At 37.1% G+C, this 27,279-nt stretch overlaps 1 protein-coding gene across 4 annotated transcripts; it reads right to left on the bottom strand.

Annotated features, from left to right (window-relative positions):
* Window positions 1-8,468: 8,468 nt before the first annotated feature.
* On the bottom strand, window positions 8,469-14,432 carry LOC133781778 (protein CHROMATIN REMODELING 35-like). Of its 4 annotated transcripts, XM_062220857.1 has the most exons (9): window positions 14,332-14,432; window positions 14,073-14,132; window positions 13,397-13,767; window positions 12,714-13,049; window positions 12,309-12,500; window positions 11,532-11,687; window positions 8,971-10,718; window positions 8,863-8,883; window positions 8,469-8,776 (listed from the first exon to the last, which is right to left on the bottom strand). In XM_062220857.1, exons 2-8 carry the CDS (start codon window positions 14,098-14,100, stop codon window positions 8,880-8,882), a joined length of 2,835 nt encoding a protein of 944 aa, XP_062076841.1. In that variant the 5' UTR covers window positions 14,101-14,132; window positions 14,332-14,432; the 3' UTR covers window positions 8,469-8,776; window positions 8,863-8,879. The 4 variants fall into 4 exon arrangements, with proteins under 4 accessions (XP_062076841.1, XP_062076839.1, XP_062076840.1 ...); XM_062220855.1 differs by having other exon boundaries at window positions 8,863-10,718; XM_062220856.1 differs by having other exon boundaries at window positions 8,469-8,883.
* Between the last annotated feature and the right edge of the window lie 12,847 nt (window positions 14,433-27,279).

Raw genomic sequence — 27,279 nt, 5'->3', positions numbered from 1 at the left:
TGTCGTGGTCAGATGGCGATTGACTTTCGTAATGGGAAGACTGATTCCTGGAATGTAACTCAGTTTATAGCTGATTATGAAGAATTGCAACAAATGAGGGTTGAAGATGCTATTCAAGCTGACAACCTGGCTGTCTCTTTTGGAGACATGACTACAGGTGATCTTGGGCAGGAGGATTGATTTCTGACCCTTGCTTGATTTACTATTTCTTTGTTGTAGAAGCCTTTTCTTTTTCTTATTTTTTATAAGTTTTTTATGATTGCACAAACTTTTTATAAGATGTTGTTGTATCTTGTTGTAATTTCTTTCTAACAAGATTATGTCGGTAGTAGTCGGTCTAGCCTGAATGGTTGATATGGTAGGCTGGCAGTCTTGATGGTTATGAAACACTTGTATTTTGGCTCAAAGTAATCTTGTATCCTGCATATTTTTCTTTATATTAAAATGACTAGAAGTATTATCTTACTTTTCATATTAACCTTGTCCGGATGACTGACTGGATGGCCGGTTGACTTGGCTAATGATATCACTCACCATGGTTGTCTGGCTGATGATTTACTCTATCTTTGTCCCCCAGTCTAAGTGTAATATACTTGTATTTTAAACTTAGACTATTGGTTTTCTTTTTTGTGTTAACTCGGGCGTTTGTCCTCGGATAAATTATGGTCAGGCTAGTTCACTTTCTTGACTAACTTGCTGGACGACCAATCTTAGGTAAAAATAAAATAAAAAATTGGACATAATTTGGGGCTGCACTCCATAGAGCTGCCTACATACCCTTGTCAGGGATCAAGCCCAAATGTAGTTCTGACACTTCCCGCATAATAGTGTCAGTATATTGCTTGAATGAAGATCCCGTGAGATCAATGATGAAAGAAAATGAAAGAAGACTGGGTTGAGTTAAAAGTGATACTGTTTTAAGTGGACATCGTTCCAGCTGTTGTTAATTTCACGTCCGTCTTTAGTTTGTAGCTTGTATGCTCCATGTCCAACTACCTTTGTGATCAGGTAGGGACCTTCCCATGTCGGGGCGAGCTTACCTGCTCCCGCTTCCTTAGTGTTCTGGAACACTCTTCGTAGTACCCAATCTCCCACTTTGAATGTCCGAGCGCAAATGTTCTTATTGTAATGTCTGGCTATGCCTTGTTGATAGGCTGAGACTCTTAAGAGTGCTTTGTTCCTTCTTTCGTCGATGGTGTTGAGTTCATGGCACATGTTTTCCCAATTTGCTTTGTCTGTCGTCAGCTCATATCTGGCTGTCGAAACTTCACTCTCAGTAGGGATGACTGCCTCTATCCCGTAGGCTAATGAGAATGGCGTTTCCCCCGTCGCAGTCCTGGTTGTGGTTCGATAGGACCATAAGACCCCCGACAACTCGTCAACCCATCTTCCCTTAGCTTTTTCGAGGCGCTTCTTGATGTTGTTCATGATAGTCTTGTTGGATGACTCTGCTTGTCCATTTGTTTGGGGGTACTTTGGTGTGAAGAAGCTGAGCTTGATGTTCCAGAATTTGCAGAAGTCTTGGAAGTCAAAACTGATGAATTAAGAGCCATTGTCCGTCATGATTTCTTTTGGTACTCCATACCTGCAGATCACATTCTTCCAAATGAAGCCCTTTACTTATTTGTCTCGGACTTGGTGGAACGAGTCTGCTTCGATCCACTTGCTGAAGTAGTCAGTCACTGCAAGCATGTACATCTTTTATCCTGGTGCGGTTGGAAGCCTGCCTACAATGTCCATCCCCCATTTCATGAATGGACAGGGGATGTGATGGAGATTAGACGCTCTGGAGGTTGGTGGGATATTTGGGCGAACCGTTGGCACTTGTCGCATCGTCTTGCATAGTTGGAGGAGTCGGCTCGCATAGTTGGCTAGTAGTAGCCTTGTGTTAGGGCTCGGTGCGCCAAGCTTCGCCCTTCAGAGTGGTTGTCGCACACTCTTTCATGCAACTCAGCCAGTACGTACTTCGCCTTTGCAGGGTCAATGCATCTCAAATGTGGACTAGAAAATGAACGCTTATAGAGTTTACCATGTATAATAGTGAAGCGGGCTGATTGAGCCTTGACCCGACGTGCTTCGTTCTTATCTTCGGGAAGTATGTCCTGCCCCAAGTACTCGACTATTGGAGTCATCCATGTTCGGTTGTTGGATATGTTACTAACTTGCTCTTCTTCATCTTTCCAGATAGCTGGCCATTGGAGATATACTACAGGTATTGTCTTAGGGTCGGTTGTCTGGATGGAGGATCCAAGGTTTGCTAATGCATTCGCATGATTGTTCTCCCCTCTTAGCACTTGGTTGATAGTGAACTCGTCGAAGACCGACTACAACTTTTTAGTCTTATTGAGGTAGGCTGTCATCTTGTTATCTCGAGCCTGTTAGCTACCCTGCATTTGGTTGACTACCAACTGAGAATCACTGAAGACCACGATCCTTTTGACTCCCATGTCCTTGGCTAGTTCGAGTCCAGCTATCATAGCTTCGTATTCGACTTCATTGTTGGTAGCTTCGGACTGCTTGTTCGATTATGTCACCTTGGGGTGAAGTCAGGACGAGTCCGAGTCCACTTCCTCTAGTGTTACTTGAGCCGTCTACTTGCAATTTCCAAATTCTGGCTGACTGTCCCTCGGTCAGACAACAAAGCTCTTTTTCTGCCTGCACATGCATGTTAGGTGTAAAATCTGCAATGAAGTCAGTTAATACCTGAGATTTGAGGGAAGTCCGTGGCTTATATATTACTTCGTACTCACTGAGCTCTACCGCCCACTTGGTAAGTCTGCCTGATAGTTTTGGTTTATGGAGGATTGTTTTGAGTGGGAAGGTGGTCAGGACCGTTATTGGATGGCACTGGAAGTATGGGCGTAGCTTCCTTGTTGCGTGGATGAGTGCTTGTGCAAGCTTCTCCAACTGGCTATATTGTGTTTCTGCATCAAGTAAGGCTTTGCTTACATAGTAGACTGGAGATTATTTGCCTTCCTCTTCTCGGACTAGGACCGCGCTAACTGCTAGGTAGATGAATAGTGTCTCATTGTCTTTTGGTTTTGAGAGGAGAGGCGGGCTGGTCAGGTACTGTTTTAGTTGGGCTAGTGCTTCTTCACATTCAGCTGTCCACTCAAAGGTTTTTTATTTCCTTAGTGTGTTAAAGAAGAGGTGACATCATTCTGACGATTTTGAGATGAATCGGCTGAGTGTTGCGATGCGTCCAGTTAACTTATGTACATTTTTTATGCACGTTGGGGAAGAAATTCTTTGGATTGACTCTATCTGTGCTGGGTTAGCCTCGATTCCCCTTTGAGTTACTAGGTACCCAAGGAACTTTCCTGCAGTCACACCAAAAGAACATTTAGTTGGATTCAGTTTCATATTATATTTCCTAAGAATGTCAAAAGATTGTTTTAAATTGATGATATGGTCCTCTGCAATGAGGGATTTGACGAGCATGTCGTCAATGTAGACTTCCATCGTCTTCCCCAGCAAGTCGACAAACATCTTGTTGACTAATCTCTGGTAAGTTGCTCCTGCGTTCTTCAATCCGAATGGCATGACCTTGTAGCAGAATATGCCCAAGTTGGTCATGAAAGTTGTCTTCTTCTGATCGTCTGGATGCATCAGGATCTGGTTGTATCCTGAGTATGCATCCATGAAGCTTAGGAGTCCATGATCGGCTGTGGCATCTACCATCATGTCTATGTGTGGTAATGGGAATGAGTCCTTAGGACACGCCTTGTTGAGGTCTGTGAAGTCGATGCAGACTCTCCATTTGCCATTATTTTTCTTAACAATGACTACGTTGGCCAACCAGTCGGGATAATGCATCTCCCTCGCGTACCCATTATTAATGAGCTTCTGAACTTCTTTGTTGATGGCCTTGTTCCTTTCAGGGGAAAATTTTCTTCTTTTTTGCTTCCTTGGTGGGTAGTCTGGATCAACCTACAATTTATGGACAATTACTTCGGGGTCAATTCCAGTCATGTCTGCATGGGACCAAGAAAAACAATCATAATGGACAGATAGAAAATTAATGAGTTTAGTTCTAATGTCAGGGTCCAATCATGATCCGATTTGGACTTTGTGATCTGGGAAGTCCGGATGTATCTGGACTTCATACAACTCCTCCATGTCTGGTTGGTTCATCTGGGAGTCAGTCAGTCAGTCTTCCTGTAATTGCTATAACTGAGAGGGTTTGGCCTTCATGGTAGTCTGGTAACATGCTCTCGAGTCTTTCTGTTGGCCTTTAATTTCTTTTACTCCCCATTTAGTTGGGAACCTTAGGACTTGGTGGTATGTTGAAGGGATTGTCTCCATTTCATGTATCCATGGTCGACCTAGTATCACGTTGTAAGCAGACGGAGAGTCTACTACCAAGAATCTTGTGCACGGATTGACTCCTTCGGCATAAACAGGTAGCTCGATCTCTCCTAGTGTGTTCTTTTGCTCTCCACTAAAACCGATGAGGATTGTAGTCTTCTTTATGATCTTTGATTCATCTATCCTCATTTCTCTGAGAGCACTTAAAAATAAAAATGTTAGCTGAGCTGCCATTATCAATAAGTATACGTTTAGTAAGAAAATTAGCAATGTAAAGTGCAAGGACAAGAGCATCATGATGTGGGTTGAGGAGTCTGGTTGACTCTGTTGTTGAGAAACTGATGGTTTGAGCTGGTAGGTTGATGGTATTCTTCTCTGTCCCACTAGACTCTCCTTTGATCTAGTTGGTCTGCCTGGCATGTCTTTTGGCTGCTGAATGGGTGACTCCGCTTACCTCAGAGCCACCAGTTATTACATTCACTATCCGTTCATGAGTAGGTGGCTTCGGCGGGGTTATTTATCTTCGGACGACTGACTTGTCTGCCTCCTGCTGGGATGTTCTTTTGCCTTTGTCTGTGAGTAAGTCATTCAGGTGACCACGTCTTAATAGGTTGGATACTTCGAGTCTTAAGGCAATGCACTCAGCCGTTCGGTGGCCATGTTCATTGTGGAACTCACACCATTTTTCTTTGTCTCGCTAGTCAGACGGAGTCCTCATCCTTTCCGGCCATTTCACTTTGTCTCTGAGTCCTTTCAGTACGCCAACGACTTAGGCTGGTGAGATTGAAAGATTGTATTCTGGTATCTTTGGTCCATCTCGCAGACGTGTCTCAGACGATCGGTTGCACTCCCTCCTTCTGTTCTCTGATCTGTTGGGATACGGGTATGGCTCGGATCGTCTATCACTCTATCGTCTGCCTGCCCTTGAGTCTCTTCGAGTGTCTTTCCTTGGAGAAGAGTGATAATAGTTAGCTTCATCTTCCTCCTATTTGATCTGTGCCCAGGCTTTGGCAAGAACGTCTTCCATCGTCTTGCAAGGATACTTGGTAAGTTCTTTGTATAGGTCTGAGTCGTAGCGGAGTCCTTTGTGGAAGGCTGAGATGGTTATGTCTTGATTACAATGGGTTATAGAAACCTTCTTTTTGTTGAAGCGGCCTACGTACTCTCGTAAGGGCTCACCTCGTTGTTGAACTATGATGTAGAGGTCTTCTGCAGACTTTTCAAGTTTCCTGCTACTAGCAAACTGCTCAACAAAAGTGTCAGTCAATTGTGCAAAAGTAGAAATAGAATTATTAGGTAAATTAGTATACCACTGGAGGGCTGATCCAATCAGACTAGAACCAAACCCCTTACACATGCATGCTTCCCTCATATCGAGTGGGATGGCAACGGTGAACATCCTCTGCCTATACTGTGCGATGTGATCATCCGGGTCAGATGTCCCATCAAACATCTTCATATTTGGGAAGTTGAACTTCTTTGGCATTTCCACTAATGCAATTTCGTCTACGAATGGAGAGTTTGCATAACAGCTTGCTGCACTCTTCTTAATTGGAGCCGGCATCCCAGGAATCCGTTGGATGAGCGCTTCCATCTCAGCTAACTTTCGAGCCAGCTCGGGATCTTGGATTGGAAATGAGTTTGTGGTTGCTTGGCGAAGTGCCTCGCTCATGACTACGTGATTCAATCCAATTGTCTGTTGCTCAGGTATATTCTGACCAGCTCCAATGATGGTCTGGCTGGCTCCAACGGTAGGCTGACTAGCACTTGGAACCTGCTGCTATCCGAGTCCAGTGGCTGGCTAACTGGCTCCTGGAATCTGTTGCTGTCCAGCTGCACCGGCTGGCTGGCTGACTCCTGGAATCTGCTGTGATCCGGGCGCAGATGAGTGTCCATGTTCAGTCATGGTTACCTGTTCACCTGTATTGACAACATAATTTTGAATGTTAGACATGGTGGGCAGAGTTTGATAATTCCTTACCGAGGGTAATGGAACTGTCTGATTCGGTCCATCACTGTTAGAGATAGGAGTGAGGTCACCCAAAGGTTGCATAGGGCTGACTGGGCCTCGGAAGCGGGATGGTTGAGCCTCGGTGGCTTGAGAGGACATGGCCTCCATTCGTACGAGCAGGTCAGCATTCTCAGCTTCGAGCCTCCTCATTTTCTCGCATTCTTCATTCATCTAGGCAGTAAGAGCAGCGAGTTGAGCAGACATCGGGTGTCTCAGTCACGTCTGACATGGCTCTCAAGTGAACTTCTTGATCTCTTTGTCGATCGTCTGATTGCTAGGGCCCCACGGTGGGCGCCAAATTATAGAGGTGATTTCCTACAATTGATTAGATGGGCACCAGCAACCTGTCAAGAACAAAGAGAGAGAGACGAGAGTTCAATTGGGAGCACTGGTGGGGTGTCAGCAAAAGGGACTCTGACGCTCAAGTTAGTCGGGTTGTAATGAGAGCTAATTGAAAATAATAAAATTATAATGAAAATAACGATATATTGATGGATGGATGAGTAGTAGGATGGTCAAAGTGACGATAGAGACGGCGGCGGAATTCAACGATTGGGTCAAGTCCGGTTGGGTCAGACCAGGTTGACTGATTCAACTTGCTCGATTGGATCGCTTAGAGAGAGTAGTACTTCGTTTTAGTAAGAAAGTAAAGTAGAGTAAAATAGTTATCAGATGTCCCATCCTCAACCCCTGAGGGTCTTATTTATTATTCTTTTTCTTTACCGTTGTTCCTTCATCTTCCTAATTCGTCTGACTCGCTCCAAGTGGTTTCTTTCCGAAATTCTCGGCAAATGTGGTGTGAGCCTTGATTGTTTCAAGGTCCCTGGCTGACTGAGCGTATCCAGATTCGGGTCCGGGTCCAGGTATGGTTTTGGGCATTTTGGACGGTTCATTGAATGTGCAAGCCTATTCACATGGGTTTGAACATTATTGGCTAGTCAGACAGGCTTATTGGGCCAATATGCTAATCTGAGTGCTTGTTGGACTTTTTTTAATCAAGTAGGCAGATTTTATCCACTACCTTGTGCATCTTGATTATGGATAATATAGGAGAAAATATATATTTTTTTATATATATATATTTATATTATTAATACTATAACTATGAAAATATTATGTTATTGAATCTATTTACTTTTTGTTTTAACTGGCCATGTCAAATTTAAATTAATTCACCATTGGACTATGTTGTATGAATAAAATAAAAGAATTAGGAATAATTGTACATTAAATATTCATTAAAAATATTATAAATAAATTTTACTTTTTAAATGAAATCCAATCATAATTATCATTTTATTTAAAGAAACAAACTATTTTTAATAAAGATCATTTGATCAAGTAAACATCAAGTTATCAAACTTATTGGTTATTAATTAATGCTCATTAATTGATATATCTCTTCTATATTAACTTTAATAAAATATTCTAAATATTTAACCGAATATACTTTTAAAACTAATTAAAAATAAATATTTATTAATTATATCAATATAATTTCAAGTGTTATAAAATATCATCATTATTATAATAATATTTATTACAAGAATAAATACTTATTAATTATATTAATATAAATTCAAATATTATAAAATATTATTATTATAATAATATATAATATATAATCCGAATTTTTATAAAATTTCAGTAGAATAAATATTTAGTAATTATATTAATATATATTCAAATATTATTGTAATAATATTTAATACAAAAATAGATATTTAATAATTATATCAATATAATTCAAATGTTACAAATATTACTATTATAATAATATATAATACATAAATACATTATATATTAACTGTCATGTGTATAAATAGTGTAATTGTGTAACTAAATAAAAAATTAGAATAATATTTATCTTTTATCAAGAATAAATAAATTTCTTCTCCAATTATTGAAGTGTGATTTGAATAATATTATGAACGTTTTGTACTTTAAATATGGTAGTTTGTGATAAAAAAATATTATCATATTTAAAAAGAAATATAAACAATGTTTTGGTTTATTTTTTTCTAATATATTTGTGTATTCTTCTATATATAATATTATTTATTTATTTAAAATTTATATTTAATAAGAATAATTAATAAATTTTATAAATAAAACGAATTAAACTTGCTGCATTTACTTGTACCTAGCAATGAAATATGTGTTTCTTCTTCTAAAGAAATAAAGAATCAAGGATAAAACCAACAATTTTTTTTTGTCTGCATTCAACAACAAATTAGAATTTAGCAATAGCGAAGGCATAAAAACATAAAATTAACAACTTCAAAATTATCCTGTAAAAGGAAAGAAAAGGATATAAGAAATGATCTAATTTTGAGCAAAAACACTATCTTGGTGTGGTTAGTGAAGTATGTGAAAGTTAACAAAAAAAAAGGGTCCAAAATGGATTGACTTTATGTACAGATTTCCACAGCCACTAATATCATACTAATCTGACACCTGTACCATTTTCAAGAATCAAAATTCATGGATTAACTATATAACATATGTAGTCAGTAAGGTAAGTGAGATTCTCTATTACTAACCTGTTGTGTAGTGAGATTTACCTGAAAATCGTAAACAAACATTGTAATGAAAAGAAAAAGAAAAGAAAAATCATTATGCATGGGAAAAAACCAAGAGATGGGACTAACCTTCTATACAAAACCTTTATATCTTCTGCTAGTTTTTGACTGCATTCCAAGAACTCATCACCACACTTGTTAACATCAACGGTGTCCACTTGGAAATCTTTGTATCCGTAGTACTCTTTCCATTCAAACCACATCTTCGAAACCAATTCCTTCCTGAAGCAAACCTGATAATCTTCCTCTTCAGGTGAATCAGCAGCCACCAATCTATATGAAACCACCCTCCTCTTCTGTCCAGGGCGGAATGCACGGCCAATGGCTTGGCGAGTCACTGATGGATTTAGATGAACATCTAGAATTATGATTCTAGATGCCCCAACTAAAGAAATGCCTTCTCCACAGGCCTTGATGGAGCCAAAGAAGACTTTAGCATAAGAGGAGTTGTTGAAGTGCTCCATGGACCGGTCTCTATAGTTTGGAGTAGAATGACCTGAGATCAAGACAATTTCTCTTTCTAGTTGCCAACCTTTCTCTTTCATCACTAATCTCTGTAAAAACTTCAAAGGCACAAGGTACTGACTAAAAACCAGCAGCTTCTCTTTCTTTGCTTCACATAAATTTAGTATATTCATAAAGAATTTCGCCTTCACTCCATCACTCATGTCTAAATATCTCAGTACCTCATCCAGTTTATCATCAGTTGTGTTCACGTTATCAGAAAATGGCTGCAATTTCGGATGCAGATAAACTGAACCCCCTACTGAACTTGCCTTGAACTTCATTAGCTTCTTTATTTTTTCAACTTCATGTTTTTGTTTGGAACTGAGATTGAGCACTACTGTGAAGTCTACCAGCCCAGGAAGCTCATCCAGGAAATCACCTTTGTAATAATGAAGGACCTTGTTGGTCATCTCACGCAGGTCGTGTATAATAGACACTTTTCTTCTGAAGTCTTGATCTTTCTGAATAGTATCCTCCACTATCTGAAAAAAAACTGCTTCACCATAAGCTTTTGGTTGCCTTTTAACACTTGATATGTCTGCCTTACTCATGATCCGCTTCACAATGGGTTGAGATGTTTCTGAGCTCAAAAACTTTGGTCGAACAAGATTTAGAACATTGAACACCTCGTTCACGTGATTTTGATAAAGGGTTCCTGAAAGCACAACCTTCCTTGGTGTCTGCACCTGGGCAAGGGTTTGGAAGACATCTGTGTTATCATTTCTTGGGGTATGCCCTTCATCAAGAATGAGAATTGATGGAACCTTAAGCAGCATATCACAACATACAGCTGATGCATTGTTAATTTCCTTGTTAGAAACAATGGAAGAGAACTGCTGATAGCCTAAGAAAAGAACACTCTTTGTTTCTTTCCATTTTTTAAAAACCTCTAACTGTTGGACTCTACTGCCTTTGGCTTTGTAGAGATCATACAATAGAATATCTTCTATCTGCCAATTCCGGAATTCCGTCTTCCATGTTTCCATAATTCCTTTGGGAAGAACAACTAGTGGTCTAGCATCCGGATACTTAGACAGGAAACTTCGCAGAAAACTGATTATCATAAATGTTTTTCCTGAACCAGGAGCATGGGCCAGGATACAGCCCCCAGGTTTATCTCCCATCAAGTTGCTAACAAGAAAACTAAAACCCTCCCTTTGGTGAGGTTTCATTTTCTTCAAATGGCTTGGATCTGCATATAATTTAGCTAACATGTCCTTATCCTGAGACACAGTAAGTTTAACTATCTCATCTGACTTGTCTTTGATATCCTCACGCTCTTGCACGTAAGTTCTAGTGCTCCTTTTGACCTGAAACAGAACATAAGAGAAATGAGATGGAATGCAACCACGTTTCCTTTCTTCATTTTTCTCTTTAGAAAAGCACTTTGAGCTAAGAAACACAAATAACCATATTAGCACCTATAACTTTTTCATTTACTAATCAGTACTGTTTTTTGCACCGTTTACATTTTCAGACAATAATTCAACAATTCATGTGCATAACAGGTTCAATAATCGGTGCAACTCTAACTCTGTTGTTCCTGGTTGACCTTGTCTGAAAAAATCACCACCAATATGCTTTCTGCTATGCAATGATTTAGGAACATTTTATATTCTAGAAGGTTGTTATCATTTGGTGTGTTGTACTTGTACCGATGATTGTAGATGTCTAATCCCTATGTATATAGTGAATTTCTCAGCTTTATTACAATCAATGTAAACTCTGTAATGTCTAGAAAATTACTTATCTCTAGTGTGTGTATCATAAACCAACACCAAGTCCATGTCATATCAGATATGAGAACAAAATTACAGTAGGCTAGCAATAATTCAAAAAAAGTTGCAACATGACATATGCCAAGATACTAACTGGGTGATCTTTATTATTGACCCTTTAATTTCTCAGTATAGGTAAGCAAATCAGATATACTCGAATGTTCTCGGTCATGACATAGATTAATGAATTTAAATAGTACAACAAATACAGAGACTAATCTTTTGCAACAAAATGTCGCCCTGAATTTGAAAACGTAGATTCTATGTCTGTTGGTTTTTCTCAAACTGATCAAAGGAAGTACTATTGAGTATATGAAGTTATAAATGCACAAAATGAAGCCATACCTTATACTGAAACTCGAATAATGTCTCAATTCCTTTGCCAATAACCCCACAAACGCGGCAAACATAACCGAGGTCCTCCTTTAATATGAAAGAGTGCTCGCAGTCCTTTTCGACTTCTGTTTTCTGTTCCTCTGATGAATGGTCTACAACAGAGTCCTAGAAGAAGTAGAATGTAAAAATAAGCTCATTATTCATGCTTCACGGAAAACTTTTGAAAGCTAAAAGAAATTTGATTGTAAAAACAAATCCAAACAATAATTGGAGACCATATTTTGGTCCACTAAGTGTTAGTCTTTTTAAATTAGTGTGAACATAATCTTGATATTCTTGATAAATGAAAAGACGGAGACTGGAGTTGTGCCTGTTCTGAAAATTCATTGTCCTTAAATACTTATCTTCTTTGAACTGGTCTTAAAGCTAAGGTCTATTGACAGTTAAACCTCTAAGGCATTGGTAGTTGAAAGTCCCAGAGCTTCCATGCCCTTATCTTTTAAGCCCTTTATCAAAATATCTATTGATAAATGCCCCAGAAGCTCAATTAAATAACACTAATTGAGCCTTGTCTTTACAAACCTATTGCTAATAGTTCTTCACCATCATCAAATAAATCAAATATTTGTGAACCAAATAAATGGAGTAAGGAGTCTTAACACAATCTACGCTAAGGAGAGGACAAACAGGAAAAATGTATCATCATTTCAGAACATTATACAAAAATACAAAATAAATACAGAGAAGAGGTTCTTTCTCTTGTTGCATAGTTGATCATAGAGATACCTTGGTAAGCTCTAATGCCATCGACATTTCATTCCAAACATCTTCAAGACCATCTTCCTCCGTAATACTTAAATCTTCATCTCCATCCTCTACGCCAAGATAAATACCATTATCTTTCTTGATCTCAGAATCAATTTCCTCATCAGGACTTGCAACTTCTTCACTAGTTTTGCTGTCCGAATGGTCTCTAACCTGCACTAGTATAATTCCAACCTTAATGTAGGAATACTGCAATAGTGAGGAAGCAAATAATATATTATTTTATTTGTGTAAATAACAGTCTAAATTTTTTGATCATTTATCGTTCATACTGGATGGAACTTACATGTTAAAACACAAGGTATATTGTAACATGATTGTGAAATATGCAAAAAGAAACACAGTAGCCTCCAAATATAAACTAACCTCAATATCTTTCATGAAAGTTTCTCCAGAGGGTTGAGTGAGAAAAACATTTTGAAGAGGAGAAGATGGTTTCTTTTCTCCTTCTTCATGTAGACTTGCATCTTCCACTCGGGTTCTGCTATCTGTACAGTGAACATCGTCAAGATCACCATTATCCTTAAGACCAGTTTGATGGTTGCCTTCATCTTCAAGATCATCATTATCCTCAAGACCAGTTTGATGGTTGCCTTCATCTTTGACTTCTATGCCAACATGAACACCCTTCTCTAGCTTGGTCTCAGGATCATATTGACTTGAATCTTCTATATTGTGTTTGCTATCTGAATTATCTCTGATCTGGACAAGAGTAATCCCAGCTTTAAGTATGGTGAATGTCATAAAACGACATCAAAACATTGAATTAAGCAAAAAAAAAAGAAGTATTATTCCTGAGCATTGAATAGACTACATCCTCTTTAAACTTACAATTCTGATCATTTAATTTGTACAAGAAAACTATAACAAACATGCTGGTGTAAAACTAAAAGTACAAACCTGAAATAAGGTTGTTAAAGAAAAACATTTATATAATATTATTAAATTTACATAACAATGCAACCCAACTATAAAAAAGTAGAACCAACAATTATTAACTAGCCTCGAAATGTAAACTTAATCAGCTTCACAAGGTAAACTAAACTTACCCCAATATCCTTCACAAAAGTATCTCCAAATGGTTGATTTAAGGAATCAGCTTCACAAGGATGATAAGATGGTTTCTGATCTTCCATGTCTTCCCCATCTGAATCAATGATTATGACAGGAATAGGTGCTGTGCTAGCCTCCTCTGCCCCGTCATTACTCTCATCCTCCAAATCAAAAAAATCGATATTCCTTGCCAAATGTAAAGCTTTCCCATTTGCAAACTTTGAGACCTGTTTAACATTGGACTTGTTTGTAAAAAACAAGAGTGGATTTATTTGCCTCGACCGAGCAAGAAGGGCCTCTATCTCCTCAGTCACACTTCCATATTTTCCAGAACTTTTAAGCCTTTTGAATTCCCCTGAATTCAAGTCTAAATCCCACAACAGAAACAAAATTGTTAAAAAATTCACAACTTCACTGAACCAGAATTAGAAACCAGAAATCTTCACATCTGAGCACACCAAACAGCCCAAAACATAAAAACAAGGAAAACCTCTATCTAAAGCTACTAGCTAGTTAGCCAAATCACATGTATATACATTCAACATCAAAATACAATAATACATTACCCAGACTTCATTATAGTGCTAAGCAATAACAATCTTGTAAGGATTTTCAAAAATAAACAAAACAAAAAAAGCGATTATCCATCTGATCATCAGTGGCGTGGTTTACCTGGAGAAAAATCAGCTCCTCGCTTCATTCCTCGCCAGTCGCCACAAATTTCAGAAAATTCTGATCAAGTAGAACAAACAAACATATGAGTTAAGCCGTTTACAAAGATATATTGATCGAGAAGAACTGAAAACGTGAGCTGAAAAGAAAACACAGTATCGCAATACCATCAGTGGAAACAATATTCAGCACCATAAATGTATGATTATATCTATATATATAGAGAGAGAGAGAAAGAGAAAGAGTGAAGAGAGCTTACATTTTGAGTGCTGCAGTCTGAAATGGTTTCGTTTCCTTAGAACTGAAGAAAGAGAAGTGTTAGAGAGAGAAAGTGAGAGAAAGGAGATGACTAAAGATTAAGAGACGTTCATGCTGTTGCTGCTGCTGCTGCCGCATCTTCTTCCTTCACCAAGGAATCACGAACAGTGGAAACACACTTGGACCAACTGCCTTGCGACACGTGTCGTTTATATAAAGTGTACAAGCTGGGCCCAATTGCTTTTGTGGGTCAGTAGGCAAAACCAAAAGAAAAGTCACGTTGAAATTTCATTTTATATGGGAGTTTTAATAAAGCGTTAAGTTAAAAAATACGACTCTTTTTAAGAATTTTAAGGGCATATTGGTTCAACATTCAAATATAATGTATTTGGATAGTTAAATTGATTTGAAAATATTAATTTTGACTTTCTAAAATTTTGATTGGTTAGTGATTTTATATTTAAAATGATGTAGGTCCCTCTAAAATTTAAGGAAATGATAAAATATGGTTTTCAATTTTTATGTGTAAAAGCCGACTCATTTTTTAAAACTTGTTTTGGATTTATTTTTTAAAATAACCTACCAATCAAGGATTATGTGTAAACTTTATATTTAAGGATTCAAAAATATAAAATCGTATTTGAATAACAAACCAAACAGCCCTTATATATAATATATTTTTTTTATAAAAGTTGATTTACGTCGTAATTTTGCTCTTAATTAAGTTTTATTAATTTGAAAGAATATGTTTTTAATTTGATTATTATTTTTTTATATTACTAATTTTATATTAAAATTTTCTTTTATTGTTTTACAATTTTTTTTCTTTTTTCTTCTAATATGAATTATGTTTAAAATTATTTTTTATTTATTATAAATATTTTTTTCTTTTTTTTTAGATTGTACGTTTCTTTTTCTAAATCTTGGGTAAGATAACCAGTTACTTGATTGATTTTTGACAGTTATGTAAAAAAAAATCCTACAACTAGGTTAAATAACATGCACCAAGAGAGGTAACCAGTTATCTTGAGAGGAGTGACTATAACGCCCTACTACCCAGGGATCATTACGATGTGCATTTTAAACAGTGCTAAACTCGCTAAACGAGCCATTTGACCATAATCGTGTAACTAAATGTGATTAACGGTTTAGGGTTAAATTTTTTTGTCAAAGATACATCGTTTCACTAAAACGTTTACTGTATATATTGGGATCCCAAAATATATTTTAAAGGTTAATTACAATAAATGATTTACAACCAGCCGACCTAAGCGACAAAATAGGGTTTAACCCTAGTTCCTCTTTAAACCCACGGTCGTGGTGGTCGAGCAGGCGCATATGTACACATCATCACCTAAGCTCTCCAACTCAATGATGGTTCAGCTTTCTTTTGCCTTTACCTGCACCACATAGCACCCGTGAGCCGAAGCTCAGCAAGAAAACTCAAACACATGCTTATAAGCAGATAATAACATGTCACCAAACCATAACAAGCATGCCTAGCAGTAATAACCCTATTCATGCATGCATGCAAGTAGAATTCAATGATTGTGGAGTCCTGTGCTCTGAGTAGACGACTAATAAGTCTCTCTCTCTGAGGTATATGACTGATAAGTCTATCTTTGGGGTCTTGCGCCCTCCTAGCCATGTGACGTTTCAGTCACCTGAGCATATAGCCCTGGCTCTAAGTAACTTAGCCTTTACATTAGACAAGCGCTTTAGTTTTCTTCGACCTATAGGTCGGACAAGCATTTGATGCTCAAGTTTATTAGATCTAATCATTTTGGCTTGCGTTAAACACGCTAATACCGTTCTTGACTCATAAGCCAATACCATACAACCAGTGCTCAGTACTACTACCGATCTTGATTGATAAGTCATAGCTTCACAATCAATATTGACACCATTGTCGTTCCCTGACTAATAAGTCAGTGCTTCCTCAATGAGAGATATATATATCATATGTCAAATATCCAGATATATGACATTCAGCATGCTTAATCAATAATCACAAGCATAATTATAATCATGCACAATTACAGAGACTCAAGCTCTGGCAAATTCCATATTTCACCTTCATGCCATGCCATAATCACATATATTGCATGCATCACATACTGGGTGCGGTTTTCCCAATAAACGACCCTCAAGCACGATCTTGTTTCCAAGCCCCTAATGATAACCTAGTCACAACCATAAAATAAAACATCATCAAAATGAGTAAATAAATACTTCCAAACCCAAACCTAGCCTCCTGGATGTCGAATTCTACTCAAATGGGTAGTAGGATCGATCTCAGGCCCTTAGAATTAAGTTCCCACGGCTAAAAACCAAATCTGGGCAAAAATGCATAAGCCAGTCGCAATTTGGCCCAGAGGGTCGCGACTTGCCCCCAAGTCAGAGAGCATTTTCCTGGGCTTCAGGGTGCGGGCCGCGACTTGGCCCCTCTTGGGTCACGGCGCACCCCCCCAGGCAGAGCCTCCTTGGCTTCTGGTTCATCCCAGTCGCGACTTGCTAAAACAAGGTCGCGACTTGACCATGAAACCAGCCATTTTCTACGGTTTTTCCCACTTAAAATCCTCCAAAAACCTATCCAAACATATCCAAATTCCAAAATCAAAGTTCCCAAACATCCCAATTATCCAAAACCAATAAAACCTAAGTCTCAAACCATCCAAAAACTCATCAAAACATAAAATCCAATCAAAGCTTAAAAACTTTAAAAACTTAGAACTTAAAACTTGGATTACCTCAGATTAAGTCGTTTCCCAACTAAATCCTCCGGCAAATAAGCTTCTAACCTTCCCTAGAATAGCTATGCCTCGATCCTTGCTTGAATACAAGTTTTAAAACTCAAGTTTCCTTCGAAAATGCGAACGGGTGTCGAAAAGGGAACGGGAGGAAGAGAAAACGTTTTGAACGTTCTTTTATTCTGACATGTTACTTCAAACTTAAGTAACCTCAAGCAAATCCTAATGCTCGGGGTCCCAAAAATGCCCCCGGGGTAAAATAGTCAAAACTCCCAGAATTTTCCCCTAATCTCACTAACTCTCAATTTATCATCAAATATTTATTTCCATTACCCAATATCCTGGTAATGTGCTAAATATCCATTGACTCACTCCGAGTCAAGTATGGATCCCGTTGTGACTTTCCCACTAGCTTGCCTCCTAAGATCATCTCGTGCTGAGTAACCCAAGCATAACCAAATAATAATGAAGTATCACACACATACCACATATATACCAAATATACCCATAACGGGCCAAATTATGAAAATTACCCAATTAAACATAAATGGGCCCACATGCATATTTAATACACCTAAACATGCATATCAAGTCATATTATAATATAACTCACATAATCACATAATGATACACATAAATATCATATAATCACATAATTCCAAAAAAATTCATCTTGGCCCCCTAATCAAGGCTCTAAGCCTTATTAGGAAATTTGAGTCGTTATAGTAACTTTCTGCCATAAGAGGGGTAACCAGTTACTATAAGAGGGGTGACGAGTTACTCATATTAAATATGAAAAATAAACATCAATTTTGAAGGAAAAAGAGGAAGAACACTTCATTAAATAATGAAGAAGAAGAAGAAGCAACTATGATTTTAGTAAGGTAACCAGTTACCATAAATGACCCAAAAATATACACACACGTCGGAACGTGAAGGTAACTAGTTACCACCAGAAATATACACACAAAGAACGTGAAGGTAACCAGTTATCCCCGGAAATATACACACAAAGAACGGGAAGGTAACCAACAGATCTGAAGATAGAAAAAAAATCACATCCTCCCCTTTCCCTTCTCTCCCATCTTCTTCATATATTTTTTTTTCTAGATTTGAATGTTCCCATCTAGGTAACTGGTTACCCATTCACGTTTTCATATTTCTATTAGTTTTCTTTCCAAATTTTGGTGTTCCTATAAGGGTTACAGTAAAAAGAAAATGCTGAAAAAATTTATTTGATTTTTTTTATATATAGTGGAAAAAACTATAAAATATTACAATAATAAAATATAATAAATAACAAAATAGTAAAATAATTATGTAATGTTAAAATATGTGTGGAAAAAGGGGGAAAAAAAGAAAATTGAATAAGAAAATAATAAGTACAAAAAATGAAGAAAAAAGAATGAAAGAAAACTAAAAAAAATATGAAAAATAAATGATGAAGGAAAAAAACAAATGAATGAATAAAAATGAAAAGAAGAAGAAGAAAAATAATGGAAAAATGGAAGGAAAAAAAAATGAATGAAAAAATTGGTAGAAAAAAAATGAAAAAATAGAAGAAGAAAAAAAGCTGATATGTGTGAAAAAAAATGAAATGAAAAAATAATAAATACAAAAATGAAGAAAAAATAGAAGGAAAAAATGAAAAAAAAAGAAAACTAAAAAAATATGAACAAAAAAACAATACAAATGAAAGAAAAAAAAGAAGATAAATGAATAAAAATGAGAGGAAGAAGAAGAAGAAGAAGAATGAAACAATTGAAAGAAAAAAGAAGATGAAAAAAAATTGGTAGAAAAAAAAAAAAAAGGGAAAAATGGAAGAAAAAATAAGTAAAAAATAACTGAAAAAATAATTAAAAATGAATGAAAAAATAAAAAATTGAAAAAAAAATTAAATAAAATAACCTTCAAAGTCAAAGAAAACATAACTATGATAAAAAATGTGGCATTGTCATATTTTAGTTAGCTACTAATTGTGTTTTTCACACTTTAATAAATTTTCCTATACAAATTAAGAAAAATATGAAAAAAATATAAGTTTCATATTTTTGCACATTAATGTCATAAAAGCTATATTTTTAAATAAATCTCATGTTTTTATAAGACTAATGATATGTGGACAGAAATTATGTATTAATCATTAGTACAAATGACGTGTCAATTTCATTTAACCAATCAAATTTATTTTAGGTACAACGCACTATTTTTTTTAAAATATTGTCACATCAGTTGGTGTAATATTTTGATGTCACATTAGTTGGTGTAATATTTTTGTGTCACAGCAGTTGGTGTAATATTTTGGAGCATAATTTTAGTGTATATATCATTATTCTTTTTCTAAAATTGGAGAAAATGTCTATTTTTTATTAGGCATAACTTGTGCTCCAATTCACAATTATAAAATTTGAATATGAATATTTTATTAGTGATTATTTAATATTTATTTAAATTATAAAAAACAATGGACAAGGGAAAATTTGAGTAGTTATGTTTCATGAGGGGTTCTAAGTAAAAAAAATGTCAATTCTTTTGACAATACCCAAAATACCCATCCCATAATTTTTTCTATCCACTTCCTCTTCTCTCTCCCTTGTTCTTTCCCGTTAGAGAGCTGCCAGAGTGCCACTATGCATTGTGGTAATGCTCTGGCCAATAGAGGGGTCGTTTAGGGCAAATGATGGAAACATAAGGGTCTTTCACGCACTAGCCAAGCTTCTCCCCTCTTATGGTTGGTGGATTTCCTATGCATCTCGCTGGCTCTGGTGCAGTCGTCAAACATGAACGGCAATAACGGATCAAAAGTTATAGATACTAGGCTTCATGGGTCTAGAACTATCTTTAGTTCCTTTCTATGGTGTGAGATCAGGCGTCTGCGATCGTTCCCTCGACGTTGTGATCTTAGATTTGGGGTTGTAGAGTTCATATCATAGTGGTTTTTCCAGTGGGCTCTAATGGGGATGTGACTAGAGTGTCAGGTAGATTGGTTGTTGCCGCTGAGACGGGTCTTTGAGTTTATCCATGTTTTTATTTGTGTTTTTTGTTTAGTTTGCTTTAGCTTTGTTTAGATCCAATAATTTTGGATCATCCTTGTAGTGTGCTCTTGTTTGGATTTTGTATGAGTTTTGTTTCATTTTTTTTATGGTATGGTGGTTCCATCATTTTGTTCTAATGGTTGGAGATCTTTTGGCAATCCATGTGCGTTGCCTCGTAGCTTAGTAGTAGTTTTTTGTGCTACTAATTTGGCAATGTATGCTTCACTGTTATCACTTCTGGTGCAATATGTGAAAGTATTGAGGTACTTTTTGAAGATGTCCTTTCGTCAATTCGATTAGTTGGAGGTAGTATATGTTGTCATATTCTTAAATCTATGAATATGGTTGCTTATGTTGTAGCAAACTTTGGGTTGGGTTCTGGTATTAGAGGAGTTTTATATTCTATTTCCAATTATATTCATGATGTTATCTCTTATTAGACTATTTGATAATATTAATGTAAGGGTAAATACTATTTTGGACCTTGTGTTTTACAAAAGTTATCGATCGAACTCTGTGTTTTATTAAATGACAATTTGGATCCTGCATTTTGCAAAACGGAACAAAATAATACTTTGAGCCCAATTTTGGTCAATGTTTTTTAAATATGAACAAAATGCCCTCAAATTTTATTAATTAATGAATTAGTTAAATACTTCAAATGTATTTTAAAATAAAAATAAATAAAAATTTTAAATAATTAAAATCTCCATTCTCTCTCTCCTCTCTCCTCTCTCCTCTCCCCTCTTTCTTCTCTTCCTCTCCCTTCTCTCTCCCACACCAGCCCTCGGCCCCAGCCACTAGCCCCATCCCTGGTCGTCGCAGACCCCACTCCGCCAAGCCCACCCTTGGTCGTCGTAGACCTTGCGCTGCCTAGCCCACGTCGTAGACCCTGCGCCGCCGCCCATCGCAGAAAAGAAAATGTCTCCGGCAGCCTCATCTCCCGCTTTGACTCCTGCTACAGGAGGATCTAGTCAGTAGCGACTTCAATCTTCTTCCCATCTCAATCTTCTTCTTCTTGGTGTTGTGCTTCATCTCTTCTTCTCCTTTTTCTTATTCTACTACATGTTCTTGGGCAGATCTAGTGCGACGGGGTGGCGTCTGGTGCGACGGGGAGGGTGAATCTCCATCTACTGCGACAGGGTGACGCCTGAGTTGGGAAGATCTGGGTTGATTCCGAGTTCGAGGCTGAGGTTCTTGGGTGTTGACTGGGTATAACAAGTTTTATGTTTAAGGAAGAAGATGAAGAACAAAGTTGAGTTTTTTTAAGTGTAATGTTGAAATTTGTGATTGATTTTTAATGTTGATTTTGAAATGTGTTGAGAACTTTTGATTCGATTTTAAACTATGATTTTGAGTGTGAATTTTAGGTTTGAAATGTGATGACGAAATGTGTATGCATATTGTTAGTTTGGTTTGATTTTGTATATGAACTTTTTTTTTTTTCTTAAAATTTGATTATGGGTTTAGAAGAAGAAGAAGTAGGGTTGAACATTTAACCCGCAAAATCCGACCGACCCGAGCCCGTAAAACTCGGTTTTAGCCAAAACTTTCGGGTGCACCCGAACCGATCCGAACACATTCGAGTTCGGGTTTAATATTGTGATTGTGTGTGGGTTCGGGTTAAACCGAAACCTGATCTGAAAAAAAAAGGCCAATTTTTTTCCCTTACCTAAAAAGCTCCAATTTTGAAATCAACTCTCTCTCTCTTCTCGTGACCTCTCTTCCCCGAACCCCAGCAGCGGCCACGGCCAGCCACCCCACGCCCCATCCCCAGCCAGTCACCACCATACCCTACCCACCCTCTCCGACCCCTCTCTCTCTCTCTCTCTCTCTCTCTCTCTCTCGTGACCTTCTCTTCTCTTCCCCGACCCCAACCCCAGTAGCAACGCCTAACCAGGCACCCCACCCCAGGACGGCCTGAGGCAGCCCCTCCAGCAGGACCCCAGCCGCCCCTCCAGCCTAAGCCAGCCTCGGCCCTCACCTCTCTCTGTCTCTCACACTCAGCTTGGATAGCACCACCACCACCACTGTCAGCAGTGGCTCCGCCTCGGATTTAGGCAGGTATACACTCTCAAACTAATATTAAATTTACATATATTATTGTTTGATATATGAGTGACGATTAATAGATTATGTTAATGGTTTTGAAAGTTTTTTTGGTGTAAATATTAAATAATATAGAACATATGCAGCCATTATTTGTGTGATTCAGATCAAATCAAATAGACATATGCATATTATTATTTGTGTGTTTAAATCAAAGACAGCGACTATAATAGTAGTCATATTATTAAATTATTATTGCATATTATTATTTGTGTGTTTAAATCAAATAGTCATATTCTAAAAAAAAATTGTTTTGGATTTATTTAATCTGTTTAATTATTTGGTATATATATATGTCTGAGGCCATATGCTAAAAAATGTATGTTTATTTTTGTAGTGAGTTTGAGAAGAAGGTGAGTGTCGAGTGGTCGATAAATTTGAAGAGGTCACGACTCGCTTCTACTAAAAAGCTTTAGGTAAATCTTAATCTATTATCTTCTTTTAGTGGATTCTAGGCTTGTGTATGAATGTGTGCTGCTCAATTATAGTGGATTTTAGGCTTGTGTGTGAATGAGTGCTGCTCAGTTGTAGTGGATTCTAGGCTTGTGTGAATGCGTGATGCTCAGTTGTAATGGATTATAGGCTTGTGTGTTATTCTGTTAATTAGATTTAGTTATGTATTTTTGTTAAATCATTTGTATTAGGTGATGGATACTGAGGAAGACGATGAAACTCATGCGGAAGATAATTGAGATCAACCTCCTCCACCCACTGATAACCCCACATATAAAGGTCAACTTAGGGGTAGAAGGAAGAGGGGTAAACCTTCTTCTAGTACTAAGCCTCCCCTCCCTACAAAAAAGGCAAAAGGGTCTTCCATTTGGGAACATTCCACCAAGGAAGACCCTCCTCCTCCCCCACCCCCATCAACAACCAATCCTTTGAAAGAGCCTCCTCCGCCTAAGTGTATGTGTAACTATTCAAGATCTGGTTTTTTTTTTGTGACACGAGAAAACATGGGACAAGTCATCTATGGAACCATTTTAGGAACGTTTGTGAGTTTAGTCCATGGAGGATAGATGACCAAAAACAGAAGATTTTAAGTTTTGAAAGTTAAGGGAGGAAATGAGGGGAAAACAAGCTTAGTAGCATTGACTTATAATAAAGAAGCTTGTAGGATATCTCTTGCACAATATATTGTGTTAGATGAGTTACCATTTAGACATGTTGAGGGCGCGGGATTCAACAAATTTGTGAAAAATCTTCAACCTAGGTTTGTGATCCCTTCTTGAATGACCGTTGCTAAAGAGATGTTTTGAAGTTATATGAAGAAGAGAAGGCGACATTGAAAAAAGTTTTAAGCAATGAGAGGCTATCTATTACTACAGACGCATGGACTTCCATCCAAAATATGAATTACATGGTCATCACAGCTCATTGGATTGATAATAATTGGACATACCAAGAAAGAATTATTACCTTTTGCCAAGTGATAGATCATAAAGGGGAAACTATTGGCAAAGAGATTGAGCGATGTTTGAATGATTGGGGTATATCTAAGTTGTTTACCATTACGGTATACAACACTTCCTCTGATGATGTTGCCATTAGGTACTTGAAGAGGAAGTTCAAAGAGAAAGAGAAAGGACTTATTTTGGAAGGAAAATTCTCACATATAAGGTGTTGTGCTCATATAGTAAACTTAATTGTCAGTGAATGATTGAAGGAAAAACATGAGTCCATTGCTGCAATTAGAAATGTTGTGAGATATGTTAGGTCTTCCCCTTCTAGGTTTATAACGTTTAAGGAATGTGTGAAAGAGGAAGGGATCAAATGGAATGTGATGGAAATTATTCGAAATATTTTAATGAGGCTGACAAAGATGGGAAGCCAAATGAGGGACCACCATCCGAAAAACATTGGCAGGATACGTCGATTTTTGTGAGATTTCTTGAGACATTTTATGATGTAACATTGAAGTTTAGTGGGTGCTTCAAACCTCTGATGATCTTGAGTCTGGTAATTTTATTAGGAATTTTTATTATTTAAATTCAAGTGTCTAAGTGTTTTATATTCTAATATTTATCTTTATTTTAATAATATTTGCAGAGATGATGACCGATGCTAGTGTTCCCTCTGTTCATGCTCCATCTTCAGTTTCAACCTCAGCAACCTCATCGTATGCCCAACAATTCAGGAATTTAAGTTTGTTTATGGAATTATGGTTGTATTTTTTTGGACTTTATGAACCAAATCTTTTAGTGTTTACTGTTTAGTATTTAGTATTTTCTATTTGGACCTTTGTACCTATTTTGGACTTTGGACTTTATGACTTCTTTTATTTTCTTATGTTTGTATTTTGAATTTGAACTTTTGATGGACATTAGTTAGGGAAGAGACTTTATGAAGTTTCTAACTTTCTATAAATTGTGTTGAAATTATGTTTGGCATGATGAAAATGTGGCATGAAAATTATGTTTGTTTTTATATATTATGTTCAAATTAAGTTTCTAAAACAACATGACAAACGTAAAAAAAATACAAGATAAAAGTAAAAAAAAAACTCAAAAAATGACATTTTTGCGAAAAAAATAACTGTCAAAGCCCATTAAAGGCCCAAACCCGAAACTTGGCCATTTGACACCCAAACCCGAGCCCACCCAACACCCGAAAACCCTATAAATACAAAATTGTTTCGAACGGGTTCGGTACCATTTTATTACACCCGAACCTGACCAAACCCAAACCCAAGCACCCAAAAAACCAGGAGGGTTCTGCCTGGGGGGTGTGTCGTGACTCTAGAGGGCTAAGCTGCGGCCCACACCCTGAAGCCCAAGCAGAGGGCTCTCTGTCAGGGAGGCGCACCGCGACCCCCAGGGTCAAGTCCAAACCGAAGCTCCAAGCCCAGGCCCAACTCTTCCTTCATGCTTCCCCTAGCTGCTAGGTGTCGTGCTCCTTTCGCGCCATGTGTCCAGGTTATCCTTGCTCCTCCTTGCGCCACGTGTCCAGGACATCATCAACTTCCTTCAGCATCAAGCTCCCAACGTCAATACAATCCAAGCCTTCCCAGCAGCCATTCGCAGGCCCATCATTTGAAGCAGCCCAATCCTTCCAGCAACTCTTCACGCCCAAGGATCCCAGCAGGCCCAACAACCACAGACCCAGCCTTTGACCCACGCAAGTCTCCAACGGCCCAAATCGCAGCAGCCCATCAGCCTTCTCTTCAACCCAGTCGCCCACGTGGCACGTTTTCATTGGCCAAAAATGGGTCAAAACCCACTTCTGCCACAGCCACCTCCAACCCATATTTTGTAGATATTGAGCCTTGCAAAATTACAATTTTGAGCTTTAAAGATCATCTTTTTTGGTGATTTTAAAAAAGAGAATTTTGACCATACACCAAAATAACTAGGTTAATATTTATAATAAGATTTGATTTTTCAAAATCATATTTTATTATTAATATTTCATATTTATTTTGTAAACCCCAAATTGTTGTTTAATTTCTTTTTAGTCATTTTCTCCCTCTATAAATAGGGACTCTCATTTCACATTATGTATGTAATTTTTAGGTAGCAAAACTCTACCAAATTTTAGTCTCATTTCTCATATTTTCTCTCTAGAATTTCATGAGAATGTCTAGCATAATAGGCTAACCTTCTTAGGAAGGTTAGGATGATCCTATATGCACTATGACTTTGTTTGGTATTTTTGATTCATCATGTGCTTAAAGTTTATATATTTTAGTGATTTATTTTCTTTCATCTCTACTTCTTCATCTTATTATCTATATTTATGTTTACTAATAGTATATAGATTTTGTCATGCACTTTCGATGTATTATCAAATTAGTAAAAATAATATAGATAATATCTTTACCATTTTCTCCATCTCACTCATATATATGTACTTTTGCTAAAATCTATATAGAATTAGTCATGCTCTTTCTATGTATTTCATAAATAGTAAAAGTAATATTTGTGTTAGGTTTTATGTCCAATCTTTTATTGCATTATTGCCAATGGTATAATGTCATTTTTAGATTTCTCATAAGATTTATTTCATCTTTCCATGGTAAAGAATAATAATCATTTTAATACATTTTTGTGAAATATATTTGTGCTTCAATGTTAAATCTTCCAAATGAACAGCTGGGATGTGAACTATCTATTTGTGTAATTTTTGTGAATCAAAGATCCAAATAAATAAGTATGCATATTGGTGACTCTTGATCCTTCCTACTTGTTACCTATTGTTACATCACACTTTATTCTATCTTTATTTATAATCTTTAAATCTCAAAAACAACAAAAATATCATTTGTTATATTTTCCTCATATTATTTATCTCTAAACTTTATTTATTGATTAACTTTATTTATTTGCCTCCTTGTGGAATCGACCGCTCGATCTATACTACAACCACCGCTAAGTGGAAGTCACGTTTGGGCGTTAAACAGTCATTTATTCTAGGCGCAGGACCCCAGATTGACTTAATAGTCATTTTTTAGGGCGCATGACCCGAAAGTGACTTAATAGTCATCTATTTAGGGCGCAGGACCCCAGATTGACTTAATAGTCATTTATTCAGGGCGTAGGACCCCAAATTGACTTAATAGTCATTTATTCAAGATGCAAGACCCCATATTGACTTAATAGTTTTTTATTCAGGGCACAGGACCCCAGATTAACTTAATAGTCATCTATTCAGGGTACAGGACCCTAGATTGACTTAACAGTCATCTATTCAGGGCGCAGGACCCCAGGTTGACTTAACAGTCATCTACTCAGGGCGCAAGACCCCATAATCATTTATGAGTACTTGCATGCATGCATGAATAGGGTTATTACTGGTAAGCATGCTTATTATGATTTGGTGACATGTTATTATCTGCTTATGAGCATGTTTGAGTTTTCTTGCTAAGCCTCAGCTCACGGGTGCTATGTGGTGCAAGTAAAGGTAAAAGAAAGTTGGATCATCCTTAAGTTGGAGAGCTTAAGTGATGATGTGTACATATGCGACTGCTCGACCACCACAGCCGAGGGTTTAAAGAGGAACTAGGGTTAAACCCTCTTTTGTCGCTTAGGTTGGTTGGTCGTAACTCTTTTATTGTAA

This window comes from Humulus lupulus, chromosome 6, assembly GCF_963169125.1.
Source record: "Humulus lupulus chromosome 6, drHumLupu1.1, whole genome shotgun sequence".
In the NCBI taxonomy this organism is placed as follows: Eukaryota; Viridiplantae; Streptophyta; class Magnoliopsida; order Rosales; family Cannabaceae; genus Humulus; species Humulus lupulus.
This window is presented reverse-complemented; position numbering and strand designations above follow the sequence as displayed.

Coding starts and splice junctions, on each gene's coding strand:
- LOC133781778 (XM_062220854.1), bottom strand. CDS start 14,100: ATGAAGCGAGGAGCTGATTTTTCTCCAG. Junction 13,050..13,396: donor CTTTTGTGAAGGATATTGGG/GTAAGTTTAGTT, acceptor ACTCTTGTCCAG/ATCAGAGATAATTCAGATAG. Junction 11,688..12,308: donor TGGCATTAGAGCTTACCAAG/GTATCTCTATGA, acceptor TACTTCTTCTAG/GACTCTGTTGTAGACCATTC.